This window comes from Platalea leucorodia (assembly GCF_965183815.1).
Source record: "Platalea leucorodia genome assembly, chromosome: 19".
Taxonomy (NCBI): domain Eukaryota; kingdom Metazoa; phylum Chordata; class Aves; order Pelecaniformes; family Threskiornithidae; genus Platalea; species Platalea leucorodia.
In genome coordinates, this window is record NC_138841.1 from 5286717 (window position 1) to 5297939 (window position 11223).

The window sequence follows — 11223 nt, forward strand, 5'->3', positions numbered from 1 at the left end:
GGCCGCCTCACCGCCGCCCGCCCGCAGCCCCCGGAGGCGCCATCTTGGATCCGGGCGGGGAGAGCGCCGCCATTGGTCGCTTCGGGGCAAGGCGTTGAGGATGGACCAATCGCGAGAGGGAGGAGGGAGTGACGTCAGTGAAAAGGCGGGGTCTGCGGGGCTGGAGGTGGGGCCGTGTGAGAGGAAGAGACCATCTGGGGGGGGGGAGGGAATAAACCATCCCGCCCCGGGCGGGGGGAGGGTGGAGCAAACCACCAACACTGAGGGGCACGGAGTGGGGCGGGAAAGCGGCGCTGAGGCGGCGGTGCCTGCGTGGGCCGGGGGACAGCGGGGAGCCTGGAGGGGGAGGGCGGGTAGGGTTAAACACCGCCCTGGGGAAGGGGAGAGACCATTCACGCTGCGGGGGGGGACACGCGGACGGACACGCCCAGCAAGCGCCTGGGCGAAACCATCGGGAGAGAGCGGGGGGGGGAAGCGGGTTAAACCACCCACAGGGCCGCGAGGGGAAGCCGGTGGACAGAACCATGAGCGGGGCGGGGGGGACACACTGAGTGGTGACAGGGTGACAGGGCCCAGCTGTGGCACCCCGGGGTGGCTCCGCTGGCACCCGCGGCTGTTATGGTCCCCTCAAGGATTCAAAGCCATTTGGGGCCATTTCCAGCCCCCAGCAGAGCCCCGGTGCCGCGGTGTCCCCTCAACGACAACCGTTGGTGAGGGAGGAGCCGCCATTACGGGGCAAGCCGTGAGGCGCAAGCAGTCACCCCCTGAATAAACGGGGATAAACTGGGAAAAAAACCCCCGCAGATGTCAAAAAACCACAAACATCCCAAGTGACATGGGACTCTGCCAGCCTCCAGGGCGCTGCCATCCCTCTCATGCCCTGAGGAGAAACCCCGCCGTGGGGGTGGCCGGCAGCCACCGGGCCTCGATGGCGCCGGGTGTGGGCAGGGCGGGATGGGGCCGGCTGTCGCCAGCGTCCCAGGGCTGTGGGGACGTGGGGACCTCCCGCTCCTGGGGCAAACGTGCGATGGCCCCTGGTGAATTAGCAGCCGCCTCTCACGGTCAGGCCACCGACATGGCCGTGCCCCACACGAGTCAGTTCCTCACGAGGTGCCTCAGTTTCCCCTGTTTGCGAAGGGCAGGGCAATGGCGGGAGGGGAGCTGGGCGTCCCTCAGGGTACCTCAGGCGTTGGGGTCATCGGAAGAGGGATAATTATCACCCCCAGCTCAGCCTCCCGGCTAGGGCGGACACGCAGGGCTCTCGCCATCCCCGCAGGGTGGGTGCCTGGCTTGGCGGGATCGTGGCTCCCACCGAGCACTCGGGGAGAGGTTTGGAGAGCCTTTCGGGACACAGGAGGGTCGGGAGTGTTCAAAAAAAAAAAAAAAAAGGAAGAAAAATGAAAAAGCAGGCGCATTTCTGCAAAACCAGCCTGTTTTGGGAGGATGGGGCTGACGGCAGAGGGCGGCACAGGCTCGTCGCTGGCGCCTCGCCGCAGGGCCTGGCCTGGCACCTGGGTGCTTCGCCCTGACCCAACCTGTTCTTGCTCTTTCCATCAGCTGCTCTTGAAGTACAAGAAGATATTTCGGGGGGCAGAGCGAGCCCAAAACCGTGGCAGCGAGCCCAGGATCTCCGGCAGCGAGCCCAGGGTCTCTGACAGCTTTCGATTCTGAACAAGAACGAAAGCTGAGAGAGAAGAATCAGTTCCTTTTCCCATCCCGAAGCTGAAGCGGAGAAGGGAAACTCAAGAGCTGGCAAAAAATAGATAATTTTGAGGTACCCAGCTGCAGGATCACTGCCCTTCTGATCAGGAGGTGCTGTGTTGGACTAGGAAAGCTTCCAGAAAGGAGCTGGTCCCAACAGGGAGACATCCAGGGCGAAAATGATGCTCCTTCCACCCAGAGTTCAAAACTGTGGGCTACAAGGTGCAACAAACAGGGTTATCGCAAATCACTTCATCCCATAACACGACTGTGAACTTTGAGAAATGGAAACCATCCCACATCAAAGTGGGAGCCCTTGGTGTCAGTGGGAGGCTGAGCATGCCAGAGAGTCTGTCCGTCTCTCCTGGAGTCACTTTCGGCATCCCTGCATCCCTGCAAAGCCTCCTTTGGATGCCTGCTGTCCCCTCCGTCTAGGCAGGGTGGGTCAGCGTTGCTGTTCCCTCAGCCTGAGGGACAGATCCTCCTTGGAGGAGTTTTCCCTCCCGCTTTTCCATGACAATTCACACATCATCATCTCATGCTTCATTTATCGGCTTTATCGAAGACTTTGTTTGGAAACACCCTGCTAGAGAGACAGGAGAGTGACCCCTCCGCACCTGGCTCGTTGTCTCCGCTCTGCCCACATCCTGCTCCTCTCCCCAAAAAGAGGGAAAATCCACCCAGATCATGGGGGAAAGGACTGAAATCCAAGTCCTCGCCATCCACAGTTGCGCTTCGATTGCCATCAGGACTCAACCAGTGACAGCAGGAGCCAACCTGGGCCAAACTGAGCCAAATCTATGTGCTTTGGGGGGATCTACACGCACCCATGCATCTGTGCAGCCGTGCACACACAGAGGGATGCTACAGCGAGCGATCTGCTACGCGTAGTAGCCTGGCACCGAGATTACGGCTGCCGTGGCACATCCGTGCCGTGCGGTTGGCAGCGCGGGGGCGGTTTCCGTTGGGGTCGGTACCGATGGCTTACAAAGCTGTGCCCGTGTGCCGGGGGGCCCAGCCCTGCCTGCCTATTTCGGGGAGGGGGGGGGAAGATGAAGAATTTCAGCAGGGCTTGACCTGAAATGACATTTTGCCGCTTCTGTTTTTCTCACAGCTTTCGCAGCGGGGTGAGATCTCCGTCCCCGCAACCCGCTCACCCTTCAAATGCACACACGTGTGCCTGCGTGTCATTTCAGGTTAACTGAAGTGGCTGCTTCAATTTGAAACAGGAGCTGTTGTTTCATTTTTCGGGTCGCTTAACCCCCTCCTAACTGTAATAAACACGGTGATTAAGGACACAAAAATATTACTCTGGAGGAAGGGGACCAAAAGCTTGGAAAAGGATGAAAGAAACACTCTGATTACCCCTTTTAAAAATATGTTTCTTGAGCTGAAGCTGCTACATTTGACTCAGCTTTACACACTGGAAAGGTTTTTGTGGTTTCGTTTGTTTTTTTTTTTTTTTTTTACAACGAATAATGTGTTTTTTCCTCACAAAACCCCCCGCCAACTCTCGGGCTGAGTGATGCAGTTTCGATGTGTCATGGAGGCAGGGTTAGCACAGATCCCGTTCTCAGGAAGGTCGATATAAACCCCAAAACATGAGACTTTGGTCTCGAGCGGGACTCCAGGTGCCTGAAACCAGCACCTGACCCCCCTCGCCGTCACAGCACGGGGAGGGTTTCTGGGAAGGAACACGTTTCACCCCAGGTTCATGCTGAGAGGGGTGCAGAGCTTTGGTCTCAGCTCCTGGAGGCCTAAATCCCCTGCCTGGGGGATGTGGGGACATCGGGGGTCTGAAGCTGGGAGCTCCTCTGGGGCCGATCCCAGCCCAAGGAGGGACAGGGCAGGGAAAGGCAGGCAAGCCCAAGTTCCACCACAAAAGATCTCCAGCGAGTCAGGGCACCGTGCCTCAGTTTCCCCACATGCCCCGTGGAGATAACGCTATTGCCACACAAGCCATCGGCAAAAAGCATTCGGAGACCGACTTCCACAAGGATTCATTACTGGAGAGCTGGAGCTGTGGGACACCTGGTTTGCTGATAATTCACCTCGTCCTAAGGCGGGTGTTTAAAATAGCTCCTGTGACTCACTGTGCCAAGAAGGGCCGAAGGGTTTCAGACACTGCCTCGGGGACAGCTGGATGTTTTCCTTTCGAAGGGATCCGAGGCAAGATGCCATCTCCAAGTCTCCTGCTCTTCGGGTCCCCGCTCCCGGGGTGGCTTTTCTCATCGGTGCTCAACTGCGTTCTTCCAGCCATGTCAGATGTTTGACTGTTGCTCATCTCCCATTCCCAGAAAGGGACGTGGAAAATAGAAACGTCCCTTTTGCTGCAGCTCCAGGCTCCCTTGGCCAGTCCCTCCTGCACGGCCAAGCACCTTAGCTGGGGATGGATGTGGACAGGAGGCCACAGGTGTGACAAGTGCTGGCGCTTTGCAAGTCCTCAGCCGTCCGTGGGACTCCAGTGCTCTCAGAACAGGAGGTCCAACGGCCTGAAATCTCATCCTGGTCCTGCTTCATCCTTTTTTTCTGCTGTCTAAATTGCAGGTACTTCCCCTGCTGACACCGGGGAGCAATAAAAAGTTGTGAAAGGGAGGTGGGAGAGTGATGCTGCCTCCAAATCGCTTCCCACTGGGTAACTCCAGTGGCTTCGACCTCTCCCGTCATAGCTGACGGCCCCGAAGGGCAGTGAACATCCCCCCAACCAAGGAGAAACGAGGGGTGAAAAGGCCTTTTCCTTTCCTCCAGCCCCTGTGTGCAGTCCCCGTGCCACGACGCGATGGTGATGGGCATCATGGAGGGAAGCAACGGGCAACCAGTGCTGCAGCTGCCCACCTTTGGGCCTCCCATCACATCTATCACGGTCCTTTCCCCGTGGCAGAGGTCTGGGACACGAATCTGGTGGCTCTCAGCCAGGCAGAGGTATTACTGCCCAGGAAGGCTGGTGCACAGGGGATCAAACACGCACCGATCCTTTTCCAACACCCAAACCTTGGATGCAGCCAGTGGCACTGGTAGGACAAGACTATACCCGGGCAGCGGGATCTTACCGGGGGACACGATGGCACCGTTCCCCTCCTGCAGCACAAGCCCAGTGGGGGAAAAATCATCAGCAACAGGCGGAAACAAAGTGACTATCAGCACCCCAGCCCCGCACCGGACCTGCTCGGCCTTTCTGCGGCGAATTTTCTAAGAAACGCCGCAGCAGTTAGCGAGCATTTACGGGAAGGGTGGGCCGAGCTCAGCCTGCAGCCGGGACAGCCGCGATAGCATTTCGGTGACGCTGCGGGGGACAGTGGCCACCTGAGGGGCTCGGGCTCCTCGTGGTAGCAGGCAGCGTGGTGGAGAGGTTTGCTTTCGTGTAAGAGCAGCTTCCCGGATGGTCTGGGGGAAAAGCAAGAGAGGAGGTTAAATACAAACCACATCTCAAAATAGGCCTAAACTTTGAAGGCGTTTGGAGCTGCGCTTCCTGCTTCTAGCAGCCCTGAGGAGGAGATGAAAGATGCAGCTGAGTAAAAAAAAAAAAAAAAAAAAAAAAAGGCAAAAAAAAAAAAGCAAAAAGCAAAACAAACAAACCAACCGAGTTAACACTTTCTGCTGAAGGCAGAGGCACGGCAGTGACACGGCTCACCAGGTCACCCCACGAGCCTGAGACGTGGCTCCAGGACCCCCCATTCCCTCCAACAGCAGCCCCACGGCTCAGAGCACGGTGCTGGCAAGCCTGGGGTGAGCTGTGGAAAGGGGGGACTCCCTGGGCAAGGGGTTTTTAAGCAAGAAAGCCCTGGGGCAAGCCAAGGAAAGGACCGCCTTGTTCTGCATTAGATCTGGCCAGGGGACTTGCAAAGTAACCTGCAGAAAGGGAAACGTGCCCCTTCCTTGGAGTAGGAGACAGCCCTGGGCGCACACAGCAGCAGGTGCTCCATGAGGTCAAGCAGGAACAGAGCTTCAAAATTCAGCACATTAAATTAATTAAAAAAAAAAAAAGCCCAAGAAAAAAAACCAACCAAACAAACAAACCACCACCTCTGAAGCCAAAGCGCTGCAGAGCTGGGAAGTTGGGTTTGACAGTTTGGAGGGTAAAAGCTTGAGCGAAGCGTTACCGCTGCTGACTGATAGCGACCGACTTCTCGTAATCCGAAGATCGACTTCCTCTCGCTCCGCGTTCGCCGCAGCAGAGCTGGAGGTGGGGACAGCCCGCCGGCAGCTTTCTTCACCCACCGGCACCCAGCATGCAACACCCGCTCCGCGCCAACAGAGCCGGAGCAACAGGATCTGCCTTACCAAAATTTAATTTGGCTGACAACATCCGGCGTTTCATAAGGTTGCTTTGATCTTTGTTTACTCGCCATCCCCAGCACATGCTCCGCACCAGCCTGCGGATGAATGGAAACGAAAAGGGCTCCACACCCCTTTGATCTCTCCCAAGAGACCTGCCAGGAGCGGTGGGTGCTGGAAACACCCCGCCAAGGGCCGGATCCAGCCTTCCCCGTGGTGCTTTTGGCTGGCTGGTCCTGGTCAACGCCGCTCAGCAAGCCTTTGGATGGGACCTTGGGCATTAGTCTCGGCTGGAGACAGACCAGCGGTCCCTGGGGTAGACATGGTGTGGTCACTGGTACCCAGTGCGCTCCCAGCATCCTTCATCCCGTCCCGCAATAAAGGGATGTCTCCATCACATGAAGTGGTTTGTTTTTATTTAAAACCGCATAAAAAAAATAAGATTTCTGAATTCCCCTGTACAATATTAACTATTAACAAAAAAACCCGCCGGCTACACATTTGGTTACATGTAAAGACTCGACAGCGCGGACAGCCCGGGCCGGCTCCCCCCTCCCCAGCCCCAGACAAGACACCCATGGGGAAAACCAAAACTCATCTGCAAACTGAGATCTGCACGTGGCAAGGAAACAACAGCAACCAGAACTATGTACACAGACAGCTGGGGAGCAGGCAGCCGCTCCGCACCTTCGCCAGACACCCGACAGAAACGCGTACGGACCCGGGGACGGACACAGGACAGACACGGAGGGAAGACCCGAATGGAAAACCGGGGGATCAGCAGCTGTAGGAAGCAAGGCGTGGGTTGGAAACCCACATGAATTATAAATAAATAAATAAGTTATCCTACCAGCTAGAACTCTTCCTTTAAAAAACAAAAACAAATCCATGAAAATAAATTAAAAACAAAAACTGGGGGGAAAAAAAAAAAAAGGTAAAATGTTACCACTATAAACAACTGTACACCAAGCTTTGCTCCTATATAACTTTGTACATATTTACAGCTCTGTTGGTTTGCATTGTTTGTGCATTCGTGAGGGCACAGGGAAGCAAAGAACCCCAGAAAATCCACGCGAGATGGAGGCACGGGAGGCGAGGCATCGCTCCCAAGCATCTTCTGACCTGTTTTCTTTTCGAAAAGGGAAAAGGAACTATATACCCAGGCGAGTCTTGGAAAAGCAGCAGTGTAGGAAAATTCAAGTATTTCCTCCAGCACAGCCCAGATCGCAACTGAAGGCACTCGAGCACGGTGACAGCAGAGAAGAGACAGCCATTCGGCCGCGGTACCTGCCCTCCCCCCAGTCAGTTTTCCCCCATTGAAGCTTTTCTCGCAGTAAGGTCTCCGATCCTCTTGCGGTCCCGAATTCAGCAGGTCAGGAAGACACTTGGGAGGCTCCAAAACCAGAATCAAAACCAAAAAAAAAAAAAAAAAAATTACTGGCAAAACATCAAATGAGACAGGGTCATTCAGAGTCCAGGACAGCTGGGTTGGATGGTGGCCACCAGCGCTTGGAAGACCAGGTCTCCAGCCCAGCTCCAGGACAAGACGTGCGTGTTCCCATCTGACGATCCCTGCTCAGCGCTACGGTCAGGAGGAAGAAGTCTGGTTTTCTTTGCTTCTTATGGCCAGGAGATGTGGGGAGCTGTTACTTGCCAGGCTCCTGGATCAAACTGTGCAGGTGGATCTCTGCTGTCTCCTGGGGCAGGTGAATGCTTTGCAACCAAGAATGGTTGAAAATGTCTTCCAAAGACGGCCTGTCCAAGGGGCGCATGGACAAACACCACCTGATGAGGTGCTGGCACTCTGGGGAGAGAAACCAGAAACTGCCGGTCAGTCGGAGAAGGCTCCTGTCCACTTTGTACCACTGTCCGCAGTGCGCAGGCCATGCTGGGTGTGCTCAGAGCTGCACCCCCACCTCCCCATCTATTATCCGTTTTGGAGGAGAGCGGGATGCAGGACATGGGCCACCTCCTCCAGCTAACCATAGGAGATAACCTCCTCCATAGCTGTAAAAGCGGGGTGCTCGTGTGCCTGGTGCCACCTCCCAAAACCCATTATTCCTCCTCCGACGCAAAGCTGGGTACCCACCTAGAGAGACCCGCCGTCGGAAGAAGAGCTGACCCCGGATGATGTCCTCGTCCTGCTCGAAGGGGACATCCCCGCAGACCATGTCGTAGAGCAGCACGCCCAGGGACCAGATCGTTGCCGAACGGCCATGGTAGCGGTGGTAGCGGATCCATTCCGGTGGGCTGTACACCCGTGTTCCTATGGGATACAGGCAGAGCTCGTCAGGCGGATGCTGCCCACTCCTGGATCCTCGCCTGAGCATCCCTGGGGATGCGGGGGCTGCACCGGTGACAGGGGGGACACAAGGTGTGACCCGCCACCCCCTCGCCAGCACGTGACTCTTGTTTACAAACTTTGGGTTGTAAAAAAAAGCCGCCAGTGCCGGAAGAGGGCAGCACGGGCCCGGGGAAGGCCCGACCGTTACATGCAAAAAATAAAACCCATGGGTGGGGAAAAACCACGCCTTTCCCCCCCCCCCCCGCGCCATGGGCCTCGGCCAAAAAAAAAAAATAAGCCAAGGCAAACAAGGGGAGCGGAGCAGCCCAAGCCCTCCTGTGCCTGCAAACCAAACCAGCCGGCGCATGGGCTTTGCAACCCCCCCTCTGCTACCCCCACGGGTGTTTGTTTTTGTCGGGCTGGCTCCCCTCGCCCCAGCCCGGGGCAGGGTGGGTGGCGGAGGCTGTCGGCAGGGCTGGGAGCCGGCTCCCGTTTCACAACATCCGCCCCGCGCCAAAAAGCAACTTGGCAGCCGGCTGAATAATTAATCCCCCCCCCCGCCAGCAAATGGGGGAACCTCTGGTGCCCGGCCAGGCTAGGCCGTGCAATGCCCGGTACCGGGAACATCCCCCTGGGCGTGGGCTCACCGTCAAATTCGGTGTAGACTGTGTCCTTGAGGAAGGTGCCAGAGCCGAAGTCGATGAGCTTGAGCTCACCGGTGGCGAGGTCGACGATGATGTTCTCGTCCTTGATGTCGCGGTGCAGGACGCCGCAGTTGTGGCAGTGCCGCACGGCCTCCAGCACCTGGCGGAAAAGCCCTCGGGCCAGCTCCTCGGACAGGGACCCCCGCTCCGTGATGAAGTCGAAGAGATCCTGCGATGGCTCCGGACGCTCCAGCACCAGCACAAAGCTGTCGGGCAGCTCAAACCAGTCGAGGAGGTGGATGACGCCGCGAAAGCTGGAGCCCACCTTGTTCAGCAGCACGATCTCCATCGGCACACGGGTGCCACTGGGCTGCGGGGGGACCACGATGCCGTCAGCGAGGCTGATGCAGCACTGGGAGTCTGGTACCCCCAGCCCAGGATGCTCCGGTGTCCCCTTGTCCGGCCTCACTGGTGCCTGGGCATCCCCCCCCGGGATGCTCCGGTGCCCCCCTGCTCAGCCCCACCGGTGCCTGGGCATCCCCCTGCCCAGGGGATGCTCTGGTGCCCCCCCTGCTCGGCTCCACCGGTGCCTGGGCATCCCCCCCCGGGATGCTCCGGTGCCCCCCGCTCGGCCCCACTGGTGCCTGGGCATCCCCCCCGGGATGCTCCGGTGCCCCCCTGCTCAGCCCCACCGGTGCCTGGGCATCCCCCTGCCCAGGGGATGCTCCGGTGCCCCCCCTGCTCGGCTCCACCGGTGCCTGGGCATCCCCCCCCGGGATGCTCCGGTGCCCCCCGCTCGGCCCCACCGGTACCTGGGCATCCCCCCCCGGGATGCTCCGGTGCCCCCCGCTCGGCCCCACCGGTGCCTGGGCATCCCCCCGCCCGGGGATGCTCCGCGTCCCCCGGTGACCCCACACCCGCTCCCCCCGCCGTGTCCCGGTTTCCACCCTCCCGGACCTCGGCTTATCCCCACCCGTGATGCCCCGCTTTCCCCCGGTGGCCCCGGTCACTCACCAGCTCGCCCCACTCGGAGATGCGTTCCCGAGCCACGTGTTTGATGGCCACCTGCAAGCCAAGGGGAGCGGCGGGCTGAGCACGCCGCCCGCCCCGCCGCCTCCCCCTCCTCCTCCTCCTCCGCCCCGCCGCCGTCCCCGCCACTTACCGGGGTGCTGTCGGAGAGGCGGATACCCGAGTAAACCGAGCCGAAGCCGCCGCTCCCCAGCAGCGGGCCCACCCGGTACAGCTTCTCCAGCGGCTCCTTCTCCTTCCCTGCGGGCGAGACGCGGTCACCGCTCCGTCCGGGGCCCCAACCGGCCCCCAACCGGCCCCAACCGAACCGGGCCGAGCCAAACCGGGCCCGTATCTCTCTTACCCGGTTGTAGTTTAGCGGTGTGCAGCTCCCCGCCGGTCCCCGAACGTAGATGGGCCAACGAGTTAATTTTCGAGAGCAGCATCCCGGCCCCCTCGCCCGATTTCGGGGCCGGTCCCGGCACCTCCCGAACCGGACCGGCCACCGGTGGCTCGGGTCCGGCGGTCGGGCTGCCGAGCGGCGGAGCTCGGGCGGGGGAGCCCGGAGCGCAGGCGGTTGTAGCCTGACGGCAGCTGGGCGGGGAGGGAGCGACCGCGGCCCGGCCGCTCCGCGCTCTGCCGGGCTCCCGTGTGGCGCGGCGGCCCCCAGCCGGCCCCGGGAGTAGCGGGGGCCGGGGGCGGGCCCGGGAGAGCCGGGGGGCGGCGCTGCCGCGCCGGGCCCAACCGCGCCCGCCCGCCCCGCCGCGCCGCAGCCAATGGCGAGGGCCCCGCGCGGGGGAGAGGCCGCGGCGGGCCACGACGTGGCGGGAAGGAAAAGGCGCCAAAGGCGGGCGGGGGGCGGGGGGCTCCGGCTTGGCGGCTTTTTTTTTTTTTTTATTATTATTTTATTTTATTGGGGGGGGGGGGAGGTGCGAGAGGAAGGGCCTGGGGAGCCGCTGCCGCCGCCCGCCGGCCCTGCGATCGCGCCCCCGTTCGCAACGGGAGTCCCGCCGCGTCCCGCGGTTGCCAAGGGGCTTTGACAGAAGGCGCGGTTGCTCGTTCAGCGCGCGCGAGCACGCGGCGGTGGGGCGGGGGGGGGAGGGGAAGCCCCGCGGACGGCACGGCCCCCCCCCCCCCCCCCGCCCCCCCCGGGATCGGGCTCCCGGGGCCGCCCGTCCGGCTGCAGCATCCCCGCGGCCGGGGGGCAGAGCCCAGCCGGGGGGGGGGGGGGGGGGAGCCCCCAGGGGCACCCCAAAATCCCCGCGCTGTTTTAGCTGATTCTTCACTTTATCCTTTTTTTCCCTGCACCCT

At 60.2% G+C, this 11223-nt stretch overlaps 1 protein-coding gene across 1 annotated transcript; it reads right to left on the reverse strand.

Annotated features, from left to right (window-relative positions):
* Positions 1–6406: 6406 nt before the first annotated feature.
* Positions 6407–10594, reverse strand: PIM1 (Pim-1 proto-oncogene, serine/threonine kinase). Its single transcript, XM_082330485.1, has 6 exons — positions 10277–10594; positions 10067–10173; positions 9919–9969; positions 8908–9274; positions 8066–8242; positions 6407–7780 (listed from the first exon to the last, which is right to left on the reverse strand). Exons 1-6 carry the CDS (start codon positions 10356–10358, stop codon positions 7623–7625), a joined length of 942 nt encoding a protein of 313 aa, XP_082186611.1. The 5' UTR covers positions 10359–10594; the 3' UTR covers positions 6407–7622.
* Positions 10595–11223: the final 629 nt, after the last annotated feature.